Source organism: Gymnogyps californianus, chromosome 17 (assembly GCF_018139145.2).
Source record: "Gymnogyps californianus isolate 813 chromosome 17, ASM1813914v2, whole genome shotgun sequence".
Lineage (NCBI taxonomy): Eukaryota > Metazoa > Chordata > Aves > Accipitriformes > Cathartidae > Gymnogyps > Gymnogyps californianus.
This window is the reverse complement of record NC_059487.1, coordinates 994,753-1,016,750: the sequence shown is the minus strand read 5'-3', so window position 1 is coordinate 1,016,750 and position 21,998 is coordinate 994,753. Positions and strand designations below refer to the sequence as shown.

At 41.0% G+C, this 21,998-nt stretch overlaps 1 protein-coding gene and 1 long non-coding RNA gene across 5 annotated transcripts in view; one reads left to right on the top strand and one right to left on the bottom strand.

Moving 5' to 3' along the window:
- Nucleotides 1-21,101, top strand: part of NCOA6 (nuclear receptor coactivator 6) — a 44,003-nt gene extending 22,902 nt beyond the window's left edge. For both annotated transcript variants that reach the window (XM_050907408.1, XM_050907407.1), the window contains 7 exons: nucleotides 1,382-1,528; nucleotides 2,480-3,599; nucleotides 10,454-10,575; nucleotides 11,496-14,489; nucleotides 16,106-16,174; nucleotides 18,122-18,158; nucleotides 20,853-21,101. In XM_050907408.1, coding sequence (XP_050763365.1) covers nucleotides 1,382-1,528; nucleotides 2,480-3,599; nucleotides 10,454-10,575; nucleotides 11,496-14,489; nucleotides 16,106-16,174; nucleotides 18,122-18,158; nucleotides 20,853-21,045 — 4,682 coding nt within the window. In that variant the 3' untranslated portion in view covers nucleotides 21,046-21,101. The remainder of the gene's footprint in view (nucleotides 1-1,381; nucleotides 1,529-2,479; nucleotides 3,600-10,453; nucleotides 10,576-11,495; nucleotides 14,490-16,105; nucleotides 16,175-18,121; nucleotides 18,159-20,852) is intronic.
- LOC127023336 (uncharacterized) lies at nucleotides 10,201-20,857 on the bottom strand. 3 transcript variants are annotated; one of them, XR_007767425.1, is made up of 5 exons: nucleotides 20,680-20,857; nucleotides 20,427-20,542; nucleotides 19,017-19,249; nucleotides 11,730-14,506; nucleotides 10,201-10,506 (listed from the first exon to the last, which is right to left on the bottom strand). It is a non-coding gene; the product is annotated as an uncharacterized LOC127023336 (long non-coding RNA). The 3 variants fall into 3 exon arrangements; XR_007767424.1 differs by lacking the exon at nucleotides 19,017-19,249 and having other exon boundaries at nucleotides 11,730-11,872; nucleotides 12,783-14,506; XR_007767423.1 differs by lacking the exon at nucleotides 19,017-19,249 and having other exon boundaries at nucleotides 11,730-11,872; nucleotides 14,418-14,506.
- Nucleotides 21,102-21,998: the final 897 nt, after the last annotated feature.

Genomic DNA, 21,998 nt, shown 5'->3' with positions numbered 1-21,998 from the left:
TCCGTTGGTTTCAGCAAAGCTGCGTTGCCTCTGCTGAGATTTTTGCCTGGCTTCTGTGCATGCTCATTCATTGCTGCAATGTTAATTAAGTTGTAATTATGGATCTTTCAATTTTTAAGCCATCTAGCACTACATTAACTAAGTTATAATTACAGATTTTTCAATTTTTAAGCCATCTTGCATTTAAAAGTTTGGTGTAAATGAATACATTCAAACGCTTTCCATTTTACCTAGTTAATTTGGCAAATCAGAATTTATACTAGATTTGGAATAGGCCAAGTTAACACTTCTTTTTTCTCAGTTCAAGCATTCCTACATGCAAAACTTTCCTAAAAGTTTAACAGAACTAAAACTGGAGTCCGGTGTGTAGTGTTTCAAGAAGTATACGTTCCATATTTGCAGATGTGTCTTATTGTTTGACCTGTAAACTTGATTATCCTGAAATATTAGTTACAAACCTAAGACCAGATTAATTAACACAAGCAATACAATTAACTGTGCAGGAAAGCTGTAACTGTAGAAGGAACCAAAGTCAAATTCTGGCTGTGTATCGTGAGTCAGAAAAATAAGGGAGGACAGGGTTGCTTCTAGGTCTGTGGCATCGTCTATGTGACAGGGAGTTAAACAGAACCCACTTCTTTTAAATCCATTTATGCTGCTGCTCACGTTGGTAGGTAGAGGGAAGGTTTTGCTCTCTGTCGCAGGGCAGCGGTGATGTTTTGATATGTCAAAGTGTGGGCATTGTGCCAGATAGGGGCCTGATAGAATTGCTTGCTCTTGCAGTAGGAATAGCAGGGTTACTTGAATGAGCAGCCATTCTGGAGCCTGGACATGCTGTCTCATGAAGTTACTCAGCCCGCTCTGGGTTGAGAGGTTATTTTGAGTGTGCGTACCCACGGCAGCAGTGCAAAGGAGTGCTAAGGAGTGTGTACCTGGTGTGTTATGGTGAGAGTTGTTGTTGAGAGGCGCACATCACTGTAACAAAAATGCAAGTTATTTGTGTTTGCGTACATGGAGTAAGTCAAGGGCCTGATGAGAGTTGAGATGCAGTAGAGAAGAAAACAGCAAACTATGTTACTTTAATTTCTAGTTTCTAAAAAGTCAAACATGGACTTTTCGCCTTCTCTGTGGGGTAAGTTTTGTACTTACATTACAGTTTGAACTGAATCATAGTAGCTTGTTAGGCAGAATTATTGCACAGATAAGAACTATAAATGTCTTCAGTGGGTTTCGTATATTGGCAAAAACCTCTTTCTGCCTAAACCTGTAATGTCACAGTACGGACTCAAAGGTATTCTTCCTGTAACGCTCCAATTATAGATTTTCTCTTTTTTTTCTTCCTGTTTTCCATACTTACTAATAAGAAAATTCTTGTGTTCAGGAATGCCCAAGCGCCTCCCCCCGGGGTTCCCTGCAGGCCAGGCTAACCAGAACTTCATGCAAGGTCAGGTGCCTTCCACAGCTCCAGGAACACCGGTGAACAGCGGAGCACCGCAGCTGCAAACTAGCCAAAACGTGCAGCACACAGGTCTGTTTGGAATGTGGTGTTCCTTGGTTTTTTCTTCTTTTGTAGAAAATTACGCCTTTACTTGTGTAACACAGATACCAAAACATTAAGCTCCTGTCATTAATAGGGAGTTAGCTAGCTGGGGCTGCAGGGGCATTCTGTGTGTGTTGCTAAATGAGGAAAAGAAAAGCAGGAGGCTGCTCATGTGTTTCATACAACCCAAGTATTAATGATTAGGACTGTGGTACTAGGATCCAGAAGTATCTGTTAAGAAATTGAATGGAAGTAGCACTGAAATTTGGAGGCTAGCAGTAATAAAGATACAACACAAAAGGAATTTCTTGTCCAGAAAAAAAAAAAAAAGTGTTATTATCTTAGAAGCAGAACAACAAAATAATCTTGTTCTGCTTTGAAAAGGTTATTTATTAGTTCCTTTGAAAGTTTTGGAAGTCTGCTTACAGTCAGTCCTGTAAAAATTAAATCTTTAGTTCACAAATGTCTCCATTTAACAATTCGATTATTAGTCTTTTGTCTGGATTATGGATACCCTGATAATGTCGTTTCATCAGTACTCCATGTGTATTTATTTTTTAACCCATTATAAAATAACCTCAAGGTTTGAAGCTCATTTTGGTTAGGAATTAGTCTGCTGAGTTAGGTGATATTATAGAAGATTTTCAAACTTACGTACAGATAACAACTGAAATTACATTTCTGTTACATCTTCTGCAGTGGGATACATGGGATGTACCAGTCTAAGTGTTTATTTTGAAAAGTATGATGTTCTGTTTTGACAACTAACATGTATCTGTAGCATCAAACATTGCATCACAGGACTGCAAATATGTCAGATACTCCAGTTCATTGGAAAAGGGAGGAAAACAATTTTGGAGTACTTACTCAACATCAGAAGTTGTGAGAACTCTTATAGCACTCCAATCAGTTTCTTACTGGCAATTTTTTTTTTTTAAGGTGGCCAAGGATCTGGACCTTCTCAAAGTCAGATGCAAGCACCGCATGGCCCACCAAATATGATGCAGACCAATCTAATGGGACTTCATGGAAATATGAACAACCAGCAGACTGGTGCTAGTGGGGTGCCACAAGTTAACATGGGCAACATACAGGGACAGCCTCAGCAAGGACCACAGTCTCAGCTTATGGGAATGCATCAGCAAATTGTATCCTCTCAAGGACAGATGGTAAACATTCAGGCTCAGGGATCGCTGAACCCTCAAAACCAGATGATACTTTCTCGAACTCAGCTCATGCCGCAAGGCCAAATGATGGTGACACCACAAAACCAAAATCTTGGTCCTTCTCCCCAAAGGATGACCCCACCCAAACAGATGATTCCTCAGCAGGGACAGCAGATGATGTCTACACACAATCAGATGATGGGACCTCAGGGCCAGGTCTTGTTACAGCAAAACTCGATGATGGAACAGATGATGACCACTCAGATGCAAGGAAATAAACAGCCTTTTAGTACTCAAAACCAGTCCAATGTTATGACGGGGCCAGCTCAACTGATGAGAGGACCAACCCCAAACATGCAAGGAAACATGGTGCAGTTCACTGGGCAGATGATGGCACAGCAAGGCCCTGTGAATGGTAATCCTTCTCAGGTTATGGGAATTCAAGGGCAGGTTTTAAGACCCACTGGACCTGGTCCTCACATATCTCAGCAACTTGGGGATACTACTACTACAACAAATAATGATGTGAACATGACACAGATGTTACCTGATGTTCCTGTGCAGCAGCCAAACATGGTGCCTTCTCATATGCAAGGAATGCAAGGAAACAGCAGTGCTTCAGGGAATCATTTCTCTGGCCATGGGCTGCCTTTCAATACAGGATTTAGTGGAACGCCAAATGGGAATCAGATTTCCTGTGGGCAGAATCCCGTTTTTCCTGTCAATAAAGATGTTACGCTCACAAGTCCGCTCTTGGTTAACCTTCTGCAAAGCGATATATCAGCAGGACACTTTGGTGTGAACAACAAACAAAATAATCAGAATGCCAACAAGCCGAAGAAGAAGAAGCCTCCAAGGAAGAAGAAAAATAATCAACAACTAGAACAAACAGCGTAGGTTTAATATTACGTTGTTTTTATAAGGAGCATGGGGAAGCTCCACAGGCGACTTGTCAATATTTTTTCAGCAAGTATGGGGTGAGAAAGGACCTGTATTATTTCATATTCTAGCAATTTCTCTCAAGAGTTAAATGATAACCCACTGGTAAGTCTGCCACTGGAAAGTTCGTTCAGATTAAAAAAAACCCATGCAAACATCCCAGCTCAGTTATAAACCCAATTATAACAGCACCGTTCCTTACATTTACTGGGTAAAGGAAGTGTAGAATGTGGCACACGGTGCCATAGCCCTTGGAAGAGGAGGCTGCCTTTTTTAAGCAGTCTGACAGCCACGACCAAAGGTTGGGAAGTACTTTCAGAAGAAGTAGAAGCCTCTATATAACATGTGCAGTAGAGATTTTGTGGGGGTTGTTTCCTGAATTATATGTATATCCAGGCACGCTTGTGCCTGGATTTGAGCTGGACTTCTCTCTTAGTTGAAGCTACAGCTAGAATTTAGAGGGAGGAATCTGGTACTTTCTGGGTATGAGGATGACAAGCCCAAGCAGTGCTGGTCTTCCTGGCCTAGGAGAGATGAGGAAGGAAAAAACCCACAACTCTTGAGAGGGAAGAGGCAAATGGGTAATATTGAGAGATAATGAATGAGTGTACCTATTTAGTGGAAATACGAGATTGCTGAATCTCTTCATTCCTCTTTGGCCAGCATATTCTTCATTGGCCAGCTGTCCTGTAACCTTTTGCTGTTGACAGTCTACTAATACCAGCACAGGGTAGTAGACTACTGCTGCTGTACTGTTATTCAGCTAAAATGGTAAAGGCAGATATGCTATGTCTAATTATTGTGATGCTGCAGATGAGCCACAGGGGCATTGACAGGAATCCACCTGATGGAATGTCTGGGGATTGTTTCCAGTTTGCTTTAGAAAAAAATGGAAACACTTTACACAGAAAATTATAACACAGGAATATCCAAATTTCAAAGTTAAATTCTTAAAAACAAACAAACAAAAAGGTAGCAATGGCACATTAAGCTACTGGTGTGGCTCTGGTTCCACCAGTCCCAGTCCTTTGAATAATCATTATAAGTCTTTAACCTGAAGTTTATGCTGCCTTTTCCAGAGACAGATGTCCAGTTCAGTGCAAAGGGTGGATGGCATTCAAGGACTAAGCAACTGTTCAATATTTTATTTTTTCCCTTGATTATTCAGTGCGTAGCCCCAACCTGCATTTTCTGCACAATGTCAAGATTCCTTTGTGAAGATGGAATTAATTTTCTGATGGACATTTTAGTTCTGGACTGAAACGACTCGCATCATCTATAGCAAGTGATCTTTTGTGACAATCGTTAATTGGCTTAACTAGTACTAAAATAAAATGCAGGAGCTGTTACGTGCATTTTACAGGTGCAGAAATGCTGCATAGCAAAGGTAAAGCAAAGCATATTAATTTAATAGGCCTTGAAAAAAGTCTTTCAAATACTTGCTATATAATTATATATGGTCATGGTATGGCCTGTCAGCTCAACGCTGCTGCAAAACAGGCCATGTGATTTCAGATTAAATCTGAAGGAGTACACAGTCTATGGCCAGCTGTGAAAGCCTGGTTAAAGTAACTCAGCTAGAACCAAGTGGCCAACGTATGGATAGACTGCAGCTTTGGGGTGACTTGGAAACCGTAACTGAGCTACTGGCGGTCTCTTGCAGTGCCGAACTTGTTATGCCTCGTCGCTTCTGAAATGCGTAGAACGGGGCTCCTTCGTGCCCAGGTGGGCGGCCGCGGACAGCCACGATCCATCCTGCTGCAGTGCTGCCGCAAGGAGCCGGGCAGGCCTGTAGGGAAGGGCGTAGGTGGCGGTGTGTCGAGCTTTGTAGCTTTGATAGTCTTTGGCTACATGGAAGGGAGGTATATGAGGGCATGTAGGTGTCTTCATTTCGCCATTCCAGAAATTTTAAGTGCAAGAGCGGGTTGTAACAGTATATTGCACAAGGTAGTGTGTGGTCCAGTTGTAAAGAATAATAGTAGCATAATGGTAGAACATGCGTCTTCCTGCTTTTGATACATTAGATCCTGCAGAGAGTCTCAAATAAATAGCAAGCAGGTATTTTCCTGTTTGTTGTTCACCTGACATTCAAAGCTGTCCAGATGTCTTTCAAACAATAACAATGTCTTATTTTTCTTTGTATCAAAAACATTCATGTTGCGTAGCCACTACCAAACAGCAATTTGTGTAGTACCGGTAGGCACTGCTCATAATTTGCAGCAAAGTAAAATATGCAAACCTTGTGTCACTATTAGTCATCTGCGTCTTTCATGGAAAGTTGGGGGGTTTTGCCCCAAATCAAAGACAAAAATGGCCTTGTGTTTCTAGGTAGGAAAGATCTGGTGCTATGTGTGAAAAACCAAAATGCTTCAATTCTAAATAGATTCCAATAAAATAATAGTAACCCCTACTGCAGCGAGCTGTCCTGCCATGGAAATGACAGAGGATTCAGAGGGGGCAGATGAGTTGGCACTCTCTTCTGAAAAGAAAATCCGTTAATCGTTAAAGAAAAGCCTTGTTAGGATTTTGTTTTCATTGGTCTTACTGATGATCAGCCAGCTTCAGCGTGGCCTGGGAATATTAAGAAATGGATATATAAAGCTATCCTCTGAGCTTACAAAGCCCCACAAGACTATTTGCTTGTTAAAAAGTTTTCACAATAAAAGAAGCCTAAATTACAGCTTTTCTATTGAGCTATGACAACTCAAAAGAATTCCTAACTCTTAAATAAGGCTTTTAATCAGATTTTGGTGTACTTAACAAAGGAAATACCCCTTTGTACTTACTCTGTCACTTAAATTTTCAGTGAACGTTCTCTTGCTGTTGCTACCTGCAGAGTGCTGTTTTGGCACCTGATATGGATTAGCATTTTGTTTCTTAATGGGCTGTATATTAATCACTTTATCCTTGCAGGAACATTAAGAAGGGAGCTAGCCTTATAAATGTTTTTGAGATTATTTTCCAGCAAAAGGAGGGCGACTACAATGAAAGCTGGCTGTAATACCTTCCTGCCTCATCCGCTCTCGGCTTCCCTAGCATCATTAGGCAAGCTCAGCATTTTCCTGTCTTGGAATTGCTGATACTTTTAAATCTGATTTGGATCACTTTCTTTTGCATCAGAAGCAAATAGAATGCTTTTCATCTCGGCTTCTTCCCTGTCATTCTTCCTCAGAAATTTTAGAATTCAGAGCAGCATACCTTGTGTGGAAATGCAGCGAACTTGATAAACACGCTAAAAATGATTCTGTTTTTTTTCTTAGAAATAATTTCTGAGATGTACTAATATAGTAACAAAAGTACCAGTAGTAATACAGTTTGTAGGCTGAGCCATATTGGAATGTAAATAGGATAAGTGAGCTATTGAAAGAGTTTATTCAGCTGAGTATGAAATAGTTTTAAGGGTTTGCTTAACTGAGCAACTCAGCATTGGAATGAAAACCAAGGCATTTTGGAAAAGTAGATTGTTTAAAAGTGATCGCGTCTGTTTTCTGAACCTGAAGACTGTAGGTACTGGGATGTAAACTGAGGAAAAAGATGCTAGATGAAATGTGATGGTAGATAAAAGGTGTTCGTTAATTCTATTAAATACATGCACAAACAAACAGTTGTTTAGTGTTCCCCTGTGCACAGACCATAAATATCGTGTGTACTGGTAGAACAGAAATAATACACTCGGTAAAATCACTGCTGGCATTCAGATTTGTAGTATCCAGTGTGAAGGGTGATGTGCAGAGGTGATGTGCAGATGGTGAACAGCACTGCAGGACAAAGAAGTTTTTTCTCAACCGGATTCGGAGAGCTTTTAACCGTAGGTCTGGAGGTGACAGTCCCCCTGTACGCATGGGAAATGAAACTCATTTAACATCAGAGGACAGTGCCTTTCTATAAAAGCGAAAGTTGTTGCAGAGCGCTGTGCCGTGTCGGCAGGGCTGGTTCTGCTTGCATCTGTACTGTAATTTTATTTTTGCACACCTTATTTCAGCATCTGCAGCCCTTTTTGGTTTTGGGTTTTTGTTTTGTGGGGTTTGGGGTTTTTTTTTTTGGTTGGAGTTCTCTTTCTGATGAGGGATTTTGTATCTGAAGGTTGTGCTTGAGAATGCGGCTGGTGGAGCTAAGGGTTCACTTACGACAATCCATACTGTACCTAATGTGCAGTTGGTTTTGTTGTTTTTTTTTTTTTTTACATCCAGAGCAATAGGAAAGAAGAACAGATATGGAATATTTGTTCCTCTCACACAAGCTTCTCATCTTGCTTGTTATTTGTATTCAGAATTTGGGTTTTTTTGATGAGTGGTGGTCACTAAATACGCCCAATGAATTTCAGCTACATTCAAAATTCAAGTTATGTTTAAATTTTCTGGCAATTACAGTAGCAGTCTTTCCTACAATAACTGCTTTTCTTTGCTAGCAAACTAAACTCATGTCTGTTTTGCAAGGTTTGCACAGCTTGCCCGATTAGACCCATCTGGCAGGAGATGTTTTCTAAGAATCAGTTTTGCACCATGATTGTTTTCTAGGTTAAACCTGTTTGTGGAGTGATGCTCTGCATCGGCTTTTTATCTAATCTTTAACTGTAGCATTTTTAATCTCCCACCTATCTAAAGAAATCATAAATGGCAAAATTGCAAATTTAAGATTGTATTCACAATTTTAGGCAGTTATTCCAGTTCCTGTTGCTGGCACCTACATCAAAGGCTGCAGCTCCTCTGGGTGATTTTGTTGCTGGAATTCTTGTTCATTTGTGGCTGCTAATGTAATGCTTCTGGGGCATGTGTATGCATTTTGCCAGTTTTCATCAAATTTATTGGTGGAGACATGTAAGCCTACAACAACTGCATCACAAAAATTGGTGGTGTGCTGGATTAGACAAAAGGTTTAACTCCAGATACTTTCCTTGGCAATACTTGCCCACTCAGCAGCAGTGCTTGGAACAGTTCTGTGTTTGTCCCATTTCTTACCTTTCTTCTCTCTTGGTTTATGTTCTCCCCAGTTTTGACCCACGAAAGTTCAGGGACTTTCAAGTCGCACACTGCTTTTTGAACGTTGGTTAGGTAGTTAATAGGACATTAGGACAGGCCTGGGTCTCTCCATGTCAGCTGTACAGATGCCAGAAACTGTTACTCTCAAGTAAAATTAAATGAGATAGATCTCTCTACCTTTGTGTACTTCAGATTCTTATTTTGCTGAAAATTTCTTTTGTCCTTGGCATTTCTGCATGATTCTGCCTCTCTTTGTTGCCAGTGGGCTTATTTTGATGTCTTTAATTTTAACTCAGAACTTTTATTATGTAGATCTCCCTACAGCCTTCATATATTCATGAAGCCAATAAGCAGTTAAGGTCTTTTACTCTTCATCCCTCTTTATCTTACATCCTCTGACCGCATATATTGATAGCTATGGAAACTTGTTTTTTTCTAAGTCTGCAAAAGCTGTCTTGATTCAGTGGAAGTATCGGGCTTTGAATCTGAACAATTTTAAATTGTCCTAGAGAGTGTCCTGGAGCATCAGGCACCCCTGGAGAAGGACTTGGGGGTACTGGTGGATGAAAAACTGGACATGAGCCGGCAATGTGCACTCGCAGCCCAGAAAGCCAACCGTATCCTGGGTGGCATCACAGGCAGCATGGCCAGCAGGTCAAGGGAGGGGATTCTTCCCCTCTGCCCACTCTCGTGAGACACCGCCCCCCCCCCCAGCAGTACTGCGTCCAGCTCTGGGGCCCCCAGTGTAAGAAAGACATGGACCTGCTCGAGCAGGTCCAGAGGAGGCCACGAAGATGGTCAGAGGGCTGGAGCACCTCTCCTGTGAGGACAGGCTGAGAGAGTTGGGGTTGTTCAGCCTGGAGAAGAGAAGGCTCCGGGGAGACCTTGTAGCGGCCTTCCAGTACTTAAAGGGGGCCTACAGGAAAGATGGAGAAGGGACTCTTTATCAGGGAGTGTAGTGATAGGATGAGGGGTGACGGTTTTAAACTGAAAGAGGGTAGATTTAGATTAGATATTAGGAAGAAATTCTTTACTGTGAGGGTGGTAAGACACTGGAACAGGTTGCTGAGAGAGGTTGTGGACGCCCCCTCCCTGGAAGTGTTCAAGGCCAGGTTGGATGGGGCTTTGAGCAACCTGGTCTAGTGGAAGGTGTCCCTGTCCATGGCAGGGGGGTTGGAACTAGATGGTCTTTGAAGGTCCCTTCCAACCCAAACCATGCTATGATTCTGTGATCACTGACAGAGCCTCAGTATCCCACAAAGGTCTGTGCTCCGGCGGGTGGCTTATAATGTCTGATACGTCAGTGCGTTTTTGCTGTGATGTTAACAGAGATCTCTGATTCCCTGAGCTAGTCACTTCTGGGTACGATACTGGACGAAATGGTGCCACCATTAAAATAAATTTCTATGCATCTACCCTTGATACTTATTTATCTGTACAGATGTCACAGCAGTATTAGAGGGAAGCCTATTTAGTTTAAATATATATATAAATATATATATCTCATTTGGAATATCCGTTGGCATTCTCTTAGTTATAAAGCTCAGATTCAAGGTAGAAACAAAGGAAAGAAATGTTGAAGATCAATAGAGCACCAGGCAACTTGTTTCCTTTTCGGTAGTATTTTAAGGCACAGGAGTGACTGTCAGCAGACCTGGACTCTGCATTCAAGTTTGTCGTGTTACACCAGAGGTAGTGGTGCATTTTGGTGAGTTACTTGCAGGTCTGTGAAAGTGTTAGGAATTAATTACTTGAGTACTTAGTTATGGTAGCAGAAGTGAAACACTGATGTGAGGGCTGGATCTTAATTGCAGTTATTTTTCTTTCAGTTCTTCAGAACCACGTCCAGCTGGCCTCGAGGAGAGCGATCAGTCGTCGATGCCTGGAGAACAAGGAATGAATTTAGATAATTCAGGCCCTAAACTTTCAGATTTTGCAAGTAGGCCACCAGGTAGTAGGATTTTTCTTTGTATTATCTGAATATAATAACTATAGGAGAGTTTTTAACTGATCTTTGTGACAGTTCTATTTTATTTGTGTTATCACACATTGAAGTCCAAAGCTTTTTTTTCCTAGTAACTAATTGGTACCATTGTTTAAGTGTTTTCTTTGAATTAGCTCAAAATGAAGAGGTGGCCACATTCTCATGTATCATCCTGCAGGTATCATATTGAATACTGTAGAGTTATTCAGCAATAACATAATTGATTAAAAAATCTGTATTTCTAGCTGTAGCACAGACTACTGCCTTAAAAATTTAGCATTAACCAATAGCTGATTTTTTTAGAATTAAGAAGTAGAGGTTGCAGTTGGAATTATCCTTTGCATGTAGGGAGGATTAAATCCAAAGTCCGCAAAGGAATTTATGTTACAAGCCAGACGGGTGGTTCTTAGCACTGTTTTTGGCCAAATAATACATGGCAAATTCTACTTTGTACACTAGAAAATGTCAGATCTGTAGCAGGTATGCTAGTCCATGTCCCACAGGGCCTGGCAAACTCTTAAGTTTGTTTTAAGGAGTATTAATTAGTGAAAGTCCCACTCTGCATTTGTAAGTGAAAGCAAGCCCATGGACAGTTGCAGAGACTTTTCAGGTGGCATGAATCTGGAGTAATAGCTAGTAGCTGATATGATACACTAAGAGATCTCCAATTAAATGTCATGCAAGTCATTCATACATTAAGTAAAAATATTTTTAAGAATTAAGTAAAATCTTTGTCCTTATTTGTAAAGTCCGTTTGATTAATGTGGCTCTTGCATAAGATAAACAGGCTCCTGGCTATACTTTCTAGCTGATCCTGTTCGTTACAGAAATTCTGCTTTCTCTGATCTTTGTTTGGTTTTAATGAATGTGTCATCTTGTCATCTTAGGTTATCCATCTCAGCCAGTGGAACAACGACCACTTCAGCAGATGCCACCTCAACTCATGCCACATACGCAGCAGCCGCAGCCGCAGCAGCAGCAGCAGCCACAGCCACCACCGCAGCAAGCCCAGGCACCACCACAAACACCGCAGCAGCAGCAGCAGCAGATGATGATGATGCTTATGATGCAGCAGGATCCCAAATCAGTCAGGCTTCCTGTACCACAAGGAGTTCACCCACCTAGAGGGCCTCTGAATCCAGATGCTCAACGAATGCCGATGCAGCAGAGTGGTAACATGCCGGTAATGGTTAACCTCCAAGGTCCTGGATCAGTGCCTCCGTCTCCTGATAAACAAAGAATTTCCCTGCCAGGCAATCCTCCTCTGGGAAATAATGCAAGAAAAATGGTTTATCAAGATAATGTACAGAATCCTTCCAGCTCGCCCCTTGGAGAGGTTTCATCAGTATCCTCCCTTCCAGAAGGAGGTGGAGCTGAAGGCCCCCCAGCATCAGGAGCTCAGAATAATTTGACATCTCATTTAGTAGTTTCACAGAACCAATTAATGATGACGGGACCCAAACCTGGACCATCCCCACTTTCAACTGCCCAAGGTGCAAGTCCCCAGCAGCAGTCTAATTCTCTGCCTAGCGCTCTTACACACCATTTTCCAAATGTTGCCACCCCATCACAAACTTCAAGGCCTAAAACCCCAAACAGAGCAAGCCCAAGGCCATACTATCCTCAGACTCCTAATAACCGTCCACCTAGCACAGAACCATCAGAAATTAGCTTGTCTCCAGAGAGACTCAATGCTTCTATAGCTGGTCTGTTCCCTCCCCAAATTAATATTCCTTTACCTCCCAGGCCTAATCTCAATAGAGGATTTGATCAGCAGGGTCTTAATCCCACGACTTTGAAGGCCATTGGACAAGCCCCATCAAATCTCACAATTAACAATCAGTCTAGTTTTGCTGCTCCACAGTCACACAAATTGGAAGGCGTGGTCATTAATTCAGGAAAACAAACCAATGCTGGAGGAACAAAGAGAGCAAGTCCAAGCAATAGTCGAAGGTCCAGTCCTGGATCCAGTAGGAAAACTACACCAAGCCCTGGCAGGCAGAATTCAAAAGCAGCTAAATTATCATTGACAACTCAGCAGAATCCATCTCTCTTGCAGAACATGGAATTACAAAGAAATATGATGGCTGGTCCCTCTTCTTTGCCAACACCTGTGACTACAAGTTTTCAAAATAATAACATGCTAAGTAATCAGAATCCCACGATTTCTGTACCTGCTATGACTGGCATTCCTGAAGACAATAAAGAGAGTCTTAGTGTGCCTCAAGGTAACGAGTGTCAAAGTGCACAAGGTGTCCAAGGTAACAAAGACCAGCCCAGTATTGAACTGAAAGGTATCCCTACTCCAGAAATGAAAATGTTGGTTCCAGAAGAACAGCCGAAAAAAGACGGGCAAGCCTTAGACACCAGTAAGCTTCCAGTCTTGGAGGAAAGTAAAACCATGGTATCTCCAGCTATGAGGGAGGCACCAACTTCTTTAAGTCAACTTCTTGATAATTCTGGAGCTCCTAACGTAACCATTAAGCCCCCTGGGCTGACTGGTCTTGAAATGGCACCAATAGTCACCACTGGTGAGGAGCTAAAGAAGATAGCTGTCATTCCTCCACTGCAAGATTCATCCTCGAGCAAGGAGCCATCTAGTTCACTTAGCTTGCCTCAAAATAATGAGCCCTGTTCAAATCCAGGGCACCAGGAACTGGGAGAAATAAACTCAAACGTTGCACAGAGTGTTCCTCCAGTAATGCAAAGGCCTGTCAGCTCTTCTTCTATTTCAGGTCCTTTACCCCCCAACCAGATAACAGTTTTTGTAACTTCAAACCCTATTACGTCTTCTGCTAATACATCAGCACCGTTGCCATCTCACTTGCAACCTGCATTAGTGTCGACTGTTGTCACAATGCCCAACGTAGGGAACAAAGTTATGGTTTCTGAGGGACAGTCAGCAGTTCAGTCTAACGCCCGGCCACAGTTTATTACACCTGTTTTTATAAACTCATCGTCAATAATTCAGGTTATGAAGGGCTCTCAATCAAGTACAATTCCAGCAGCGCCAATGACTTCTAACTCTAGTCTAATGCCTCAGTCGGTCGCGGTCGTTGGTCCTTTGCATATACCACAGAATATAAAGTTCTCCTCCGGGCCCGCTCCTCCCAGCACGTCATCCAGCAGTCCTGTTTCTAGTATTCCCACCAGCAGGCCACTGGTTCTTAATCCCTTGGCACCTCCCATTCAGCTGTCTTCTCCCGCTACAACTTCTTCCGGTGTTCCTTCACATCTTCCTGCTCAGCAAGTCAAAGACTTCAGCCCAGAGGAGACTGCTTCTCAAAGTGGTGGGTCGAGTGACCAGTGCTCTGTTACAGCAACGCAGTCTGGACCTGTTGTTTCACCTCTTCTTACGAGTAGTCCAGGATCTGGGAACAGACGCAGTCCTGTTTCATCGAGTAAGGGAAAGGGAAAAGTAGACAAGATTGGCCAACTCTTGCTGACTAAAGCGTGCAAGAAAGTCACTGGCTCCCTTGAGAAAGGGGAAGAGCAATATGCTTTGGATGGAGAAGCAGAAGGTCAGGGACTAGAAACGTCGGTCCCAAATAGTTTGGGAACAGAGCAATCACCAGCAGAACTAGATAATAAAACTGTGACACCTCCAGCACCCAGTCTTACAAAACAGAGCACTTCTGGGCCTGGCAGTTCGAGTGTCAGCACTGCAGCTGCTGCTCCTGCCTCCGCGTCTCCAAGCGTATCAACAAGCACTCCTCCTACCAGCGTACTGTCGGTTGTAACCGCTCCCGCAGTCCCAGACTCCGCACCTGCAGCACCAAGCACTAATAGTAGTAACCACGGCGGCTTACCAGCCGAGCAAACTGGGGTTGGTGTGGCGGAGGAAAAAGCAGGAGCACATCAGGAACTGCTACAAAGTGCAGGTAAGTCCGGTGCTACCCTGTGTAAATGGAAGAAATGAGATCGCTTTTGTAAACTTCCTAGGTGCTTTTTTCCATGAACATAATAAAATTTAGACACTGTAGCCAAGGCTGACAACTGCTTTTTTGTTTCTAATATCTGAGGGATACACAGGCTTGTATTTCACTGAGATTCATGTTTCAGATGTTTTATTTCAGTTTCCGTTTACTGCTTAAATGGGGTATTTGTCATGAACATATGATGCAATAACAGAGGAGTGACTTCACGTAACTGTTAGAAGTGGGGAGAAAAAGTGGATGTATCAGTAATGGCAAAAGTAATACTTACGGTGCCTTTTATACTGGTAGATATACTGGTATTCTGCTTCAGTTTACCAGAGACTTTTTACTTTTATAACTGATTTCAATTTATTGACTGAATTACGATATTTTGAGTTAATCCTAATAATACTAGTTCCCTCTTTGAATAACCTTAACCCTCTAGGGAAATAGCTGAATAACCTCCAGAAGAAAAAAACCCACCAAAACTGCTTATGTCTAAAATTAAAATGCTCATTTCAGAGAAATACCTGAAAAAGTGATTATAAGTGAATTGCACCCAATTCAAAAACATAAAATACCTTCACATCTGAACTGTTTTCTCCTTTACTATTTTGAGCATCTGACAGACTTTGTTTATGACATTGCTGCTATTTCTTGATGCCGTTTTTAATCTACTGAAAATGATGTGGAAATAAACCATCACTCTTGAAGTAAACTGTCTGAATATCCATTTTGCTTTACGTCATGAATTTAGACACAGAAGATAAAATCATGGAAGATAAAATCCACAGAAGTCAGTGGAACTGAGAGCTTCAGCTTGAATCTGACTTTCCCTGTGGCCGTTAGATGTATGTCATAGCTGTATGCCACTAGAAAATGGAGATGTTTACTTTGAGCTTCACAGAAGGAATTCTGGTTTGTTAGGAGAAAAATGGAAGTGGATATTCTTTATTTAAAGAGGAAAGTTTAACTTTTTGTCTTCATGTTCTTCATAGGTTCATTAGCACATACAAGAGAAGACTAGAAAGCATTAGCCCAACAAGAATTGTTTTTCCATCTTATTTTTTAACTTGGCAACCTAACAAATGTTAAGTCACATCATCTTATTGCCAAAGGACTTCAAGGGAGCCTCTGGAGCATATTTTGCACTCTTGCAATTTAATTGAAAGAGTGAGGGCATTGATTCATTAACAAAGATGCTATTTTCCCCCAGAACTTCTGTTGAAATGAGCATTAAACTGAGAGACTAAACTCTTTAATTTGTAGGACTTACTTTAATTTCTCAGTCTGGTGAAAAACTTACCTTTAAAAATGTGTTTCATGATACTTAATTTCATCACTTATTCTAGTTCAAGAAAACTTGCTAGGGATAGTTTTGCCAGAGTTTTTTTTTAAACTGGGGAGGTGTGTGTGGTGGGGGGAAAGTAGAAGGTAGGTTAAAAAAATTACATCTGTAAATGAAAAAAATGCAGTAAGCTGGAAGATACAGCATTTTGTAAAAGCAGCCCGATCGCACAACAGAAAATTCTTGTGACTCCCTTTGAAAATAATGCTTTTTCCCTCCACTTTTATTCTAGCATCCTCTCAACATTTAACACAGAAAAAAAGTTCAGTTGCAACATCAGAAAGTACTGTTCAAAGAACAGGTAAATCTTACTTTGGAAAAGCAGAATATAGGCGAACTAAACTCTTTATGTTTGTAACTGAAAATGCATTTATTATAATGCATATTTAATGGTCACTAATATAGTTGGTAGGTTGGGGGTTGGGGGGGCGGTTATTTGTGCTTTTGGGATTGCTTTTCTTTGTTAGATACATTGTGCTTTAGAAGTCTCCAAAGCCTTGTTGGAGATTCAGTGTGGGATCAAGTAAACAAATGAAAAAATCACCAAGGCAGTTTTGAGATATTCAGTCATAAGCTGGAGGGACTGGATTTGTAGTGATACGTTGTGTTTGAGTTTTGAAGATTTGTTAAGAGCAAATAGGAGTTTTTCTTTTATATGGGACACTTCTGAAAATATTTTCAAAAGCCATGCTGGGAACGTAAGTTTTAGAGTTGTAATCCTTCTTTTTTCTGTTCAGCTTTTAATGAACCCTCAGCAGTGTTTCAAGGATGAAGCCCTGGCAGATGACTTTTTGTTGTTGCCATCTATTATCATAATGATTCACCATCAGTTCTGTGGTGTTTTAAAAAAGTAATTTCCAGGATGAGTAGGGAAAATGGATAGACGTGGACTTGCACATGGGAAGTGCCGCTCTCCATCAATTTGCCGTCTGTAATATGATTAGAAGTAGAGCTTTCAGAAAGTAAAAATTGTGCTAAATTGCTTTCTTTGAACTTCCACTTAAACAAAGACGTTCATGCACCCTGTCGATTCACATCTGACTTGTTGCCCCGGTGCTGACGTGGCTGTATTGGGGAGTTCCTGCTGGGGGGGAAGCACTGACGTTACGATTTTTGCTATTGGATATTCTCCCTGTTCAAATTTGGGGTAGGAAGAAAAGTAACTCCTTCCTTATGTTGCTTAGTCTATTTTTCTTTTGTTACCAAGACGTCTGTTTTTCCCAGATGGTGCTATATATACTTACACTGAAGAGTCTGATGTTCCAACAATACAAAATGTAAGGGGTATTTACCATAAGGGGACAGATTATTATCTGTTTTGTTACTTTTTTTTACACCTTTATTCCTTGTGCACACTCTAGCAAACTTTGGGTACTAAATTGATCTTAAAGGCAAAGCCAGTTTTGTGCACCACCATCCCAAAGATTGTAGGGTGTTTAAGGCTAAGATGGAGAATGCTATAGGCAATATGACAAACAAACAGTGAGTTAATACATTACATGGTAATGGTAATCCCTAAACCAGTGGCAGTTTCTCACGAGGGGTGCTGTGTTTAGGTATAGATACTCCCTCTCAAAGGATCTGGTAGATATGGGAAGAATTAAAAGATGGACAGTAAAAAGATTAGAAATCTTATATGATGAAAAGGAGAGCTGTTTATTGTGGTGAAGACTCAAAAGGAAACCTGATCTGTATGTACAAAATCACTACGAGAGAAAGAAGGCAGGTCAGACTTCTCTTTACATCATCTCCTGAGAGATTTTTTCCAATTCAGTAGAAGTATAATTGGGCTTCAGAAAATTGTCTTCCTTTGCACTGGAAGATATTGTTGTGAGAGGTGGTTGGCTTAAGGCAAAATTTTACATGCATAATAGATCCAGATTAGTATTTTTAAGGTTTAAAACCAGTAAAACCCAGAAGTTTTAGAAGTAATAAACTGTCTAAAATGGAAGTTAAAAAAGGGAGAGGACTGCAGGCCTTGTCAGGAAGTTTCTCTACAGTTTTCTTCTGCAGAGTTCCGTTTAACTTTTCTCTGTTTTAGCTGGTGCAGGCCATAATCAGAACGAGCACTTGGCTGATGTGGTGCTTTGTTTGATATGTTGGCTTGCTTTGCTTTGAGAGAAACGATAGATGCGAGAAGTTTATTCTTCAGACCTAATACATAATGAGAAAAATGTGAGATAGTCATGCCTTGTCAGCGGGTATGTACTTCTACAGCAGACTTTAAAATTATCTTTTTCTCTTGTAGAACTTGAAACAAATGCTCCAGTAGTTGCTGGTCAAAGGTAAGGAGATAGTTTGTGTAGATTCAGAATAGATATAGCTTTCATGGGAGGAAGTCCCTTTCTCTTTGCTTCAATTGCACAACTTCTGCTACTGCTTTTCATTTTCTTGTCCATACCCTTTCTGTCCTGCTAAGAAATTGGGCTAGTTGAATGTTTCAAAACATTGCTGAAATGCAGAATGTAAGGTCACTTTTTCCCACGTCTCTCTCCGTGCTTTGGGCAGTGTTTCCTCTTATCCCTTCGGGCCTGAGTGTTTCATGTCCTGGAAGGGTCTTGATGGTTCCACTGTTCAATATTTTCTGAAAACAAATCAAAACTAAAACCCCCAAAGCCTGCAGCTTAGCTGTCATGTGAATTTTTGTTTTCTGAAAGTAAGTCTTTCTAAAGTTTGTTCTTCTTCTGCCTTCGTGACTGTTTTCTCCAGGTTTCCTCTGTGTTTGCTTGTTGACACTTTGCTGAAACCTGATAGGAAAGCCAGGTAGAAACTTCATCTTGTCCCGATTAAGACATTCAGTAATTAAAAGATCAAATTTCAAATGGTTGTGTTCTGTCAGAAGAAAATACAGTTTCCAAGATCTATTTCTGTTAGATTCTAACCCACCAGGCTCTTAAACTCAGTCTAGGCAGCTGTAATGACAGACCTTCGTAAGGTTTTTGGATAACTGTGCTGGCACAGCTGGCCGGGTTTTTGATGCTGCCCTCGTCAGTGGAGTGATCCCCTAAGCCAGGGCAAGAGGTGCAGTTCACTCATTTGGTTCATCAGGAGATCAGGCAGTGTCGTCTTTTTGTAAGGGAGGTAACGCAATACAATTTCTCAGATCAGGAATGACACTGAGTTGAATATTTAACTATATTTACCTTCACATGGATTGGGATCTTTCTAGTTGTATCAAAGACGAACTGAAATTTCACGACAAGTTTTCTTTAGGGCAGAATTTTTCTAAAAGGCTGAGGGTGCGACACTTGGCAGATGAGCAGATTCTGCAAATGAAGTGTCCTTGCGTGAGTTCTCCAAACTCATTCAGCACATCGAATTACCGCAAGTGCATTTCTGTTTGGATTTTTCTGGACTGAAGCTTTTTTGAGCAAGACTGGAAAAGAAGGAAAGTTTTCAGGCAAACTGTCAATCTAGTGATGGCTGATACTCACAGCGGTCAGCTCTGAATGCCTGGAGTTAAATGCCGTAAGGTACAAACCTTAGAGGAACCTTGCAACCTACAAAGCGCTAGAAATATTTTTACTTGGGCCAACTTGATTTCCTCCTATAAAAGGAGAGAAGTGATGTGTTGGTTCCTGTGAGACAATCAAAGCTATGGATTAGTCACTAGAGTCTGTAAAAATTATCTGTAATAACTGAACTTCCGCTGATGATGCCTGTTTGCTTACCTCCAGGTATCCTCTGAAGTAGGTGGCTGTTGTTTCAGCTGCCCAGGTTACCTAGCAGAAGACCAGTTTGTGACCTGTTTGGGGGATTCGGTTTATAGATCGCCCATAATACTGACTTACGGGGAAATAAATTTCAGTATTTATTTTGTATCTGAGACAGTCCACGTGCTTCCATATTCTCCTCTACTCTGTTTCCTTGCTTGAGAATGTTTGTCTCTCCTGTCATTGACAAACTGTGTTTTATTTCAGATATCTGTTACTTAAAACTACAAGTATTTGTAGTAGTTTTTCCTCTCAAAGCAGGACTTCCTCTGGAACAGTGACACTGTAGTGGAACCTCTGTAACACACAGGTCTGCTCTGTGTGTTTTCAGTCAGTTCTCTGATTAAGGCAGCCTTTCTTGAAATCTTGCAAGTATCACCCAAAGGGCATGAAATGAGTTTTCTTTCTCCTTGTCCGTTATCAGCAGAATAATTTATTTGATTAATTACTTACCTTTGAATTCACAGCAGATAAGTTTAGCTTAATCCTCAGAGACCACTTAGTCATCAGAAATTGTCTGGCATTAATGCATTGAGGAGAAAACACCCAAACCTCAGGATGAGTTTACAGGGTTAAGAGTGATAAAATAAAAGAGGAGTTTAATTACAAAATGTAGCACTCCATTTATTGTCTCAGTGACAAGAAACATGGATTTCCACACTACCTAAAATTATTTTTTATAGCAGAAAAAGCTTTCTGTTATAAAAAAAAGATTTTAACTTCAAGCTTTAAAGCTTGAAGAAAGTTTTAAATAAACCTTTAAGCTTTTTAATATGTGAAGAAATCACTTGGCTCAATGGAGTGAGTCTTTTTAGTCAAAACAGAAGCTGGCATACTCACTGAAGAGTTCGTAATTCCTCCTTATGTTCATCTGCAATTTCAACTCTGTATTCCCATATCGTAGCAGTCTCTAATGTAACTTGTTTGCTTTTCCTAGACTTCAGTAATGGTGGCACCTGTGGAAAACAGAGCAGACAATTTATAATGCATCTAATTTCTTGGTCTTCTAATGTTGAAAATATTCTCTTTGAGGACTTCTCAATTCTGTATCCTCTGATAATTTTTAATAGAAATGGACTATACTCTGGCTTACTCAGGTCATTCTTCATCTGATAAAACTTCTGGTATCTCTAGCATTTCATATCTTCAGTGCTAATAGTCCGGAACTGGTACCTGTGTCGGTCCATCCTCCAGCTTGTCTGAGTTGCATAGAAAAACATAATTCTTCTTACACTTCATCAGAAATATTTTGTCCCACTTTATTAGTAATGAGACAAAAGAGAATTGTGAAAAGTCTAAAACTCCAAATAGAAGAAATTCAAGAACAGAGGATTCTGCCGCTTCACAGGAAACTGTAGAGAATGGACAGCGCAAGAGGTCCTCCAGACCAGCATCTGCATCCAGCACTGCAAAAGGTAAAATGCACAGCCATCATTTCTCTGGAGAGGGCAGGAAGTAACATACTTCCCCAAATAATAACCCTTTCAATAACTGGCTCATAACGGTGGTTTACAGCTTGCAAATGTTGTGTGCTTTTAACTCTAGTTTCAATGATTTAGACACAGGTTGGTGTTGAAGTATTTACCGACATCTGTACTGGCAGTAAATCCTGTATGAATTTCCCATTGTTAAATTTGTGGAACGTGTTTTCTGCAGTACTCATCAATGTAGTGTTCAGCAAGCTTGCCTAGTTGAAGTTGAATTCTCTTGGCAGAAATGTGTTGCCATTAAAAGGACTGTACTCAAGTAAAAAAATGACTTTTTTTTTTTTCCCCGGAAGCCTGAAAGACACAAGACAAATGCTTAAGTCTTCCCAAGTGCACGGTCAGCTCTTGCGAAGCCAAATGCTGTGGTTCAGGCACGCTCAGAACGCTGCCTGGATGGCAGCCTGGAGCATCGAGGAGTGCTGTGTGCTAGCACACACAGCCTCAGCTGTTCTTTCCAAGAACATGTGAAATCCTAAAGTTACGGCTATTAACCCGTGGCATTAGCAGTTGCTGACGTGCCTTATTTCTACACAGGTTACAATCTTTAACAAAGTATGCAGCATTTGTGTGATACACACGGTCATTACCGGAATGCATGGTCCACGGTGCCATTCTGCATTTCTGAAGCTAACTGTGTCAGCTCCTTATGTTTAAGGGTCAGAAAAATTCTGATGGACGAAAGTTGTGCGAGAGGGTAGAGAGAGACCGTCAAGAGGCAACATTCGACCAATATTTTAAAGATAACATACAGAACAAAGAGGTATTAATATAAAATTATTATAAAAGGAAGCCAAGTTGAATTCAGCAACCATTTTCCATACTGAAGATACTAAAGTTTGATGGTAAGAATATTTGCATTTTAAGAGTTTCAGAAAAGACTTCCAGCTATACATAATTGTGCAATGACTCTCAAAGATTACATGGA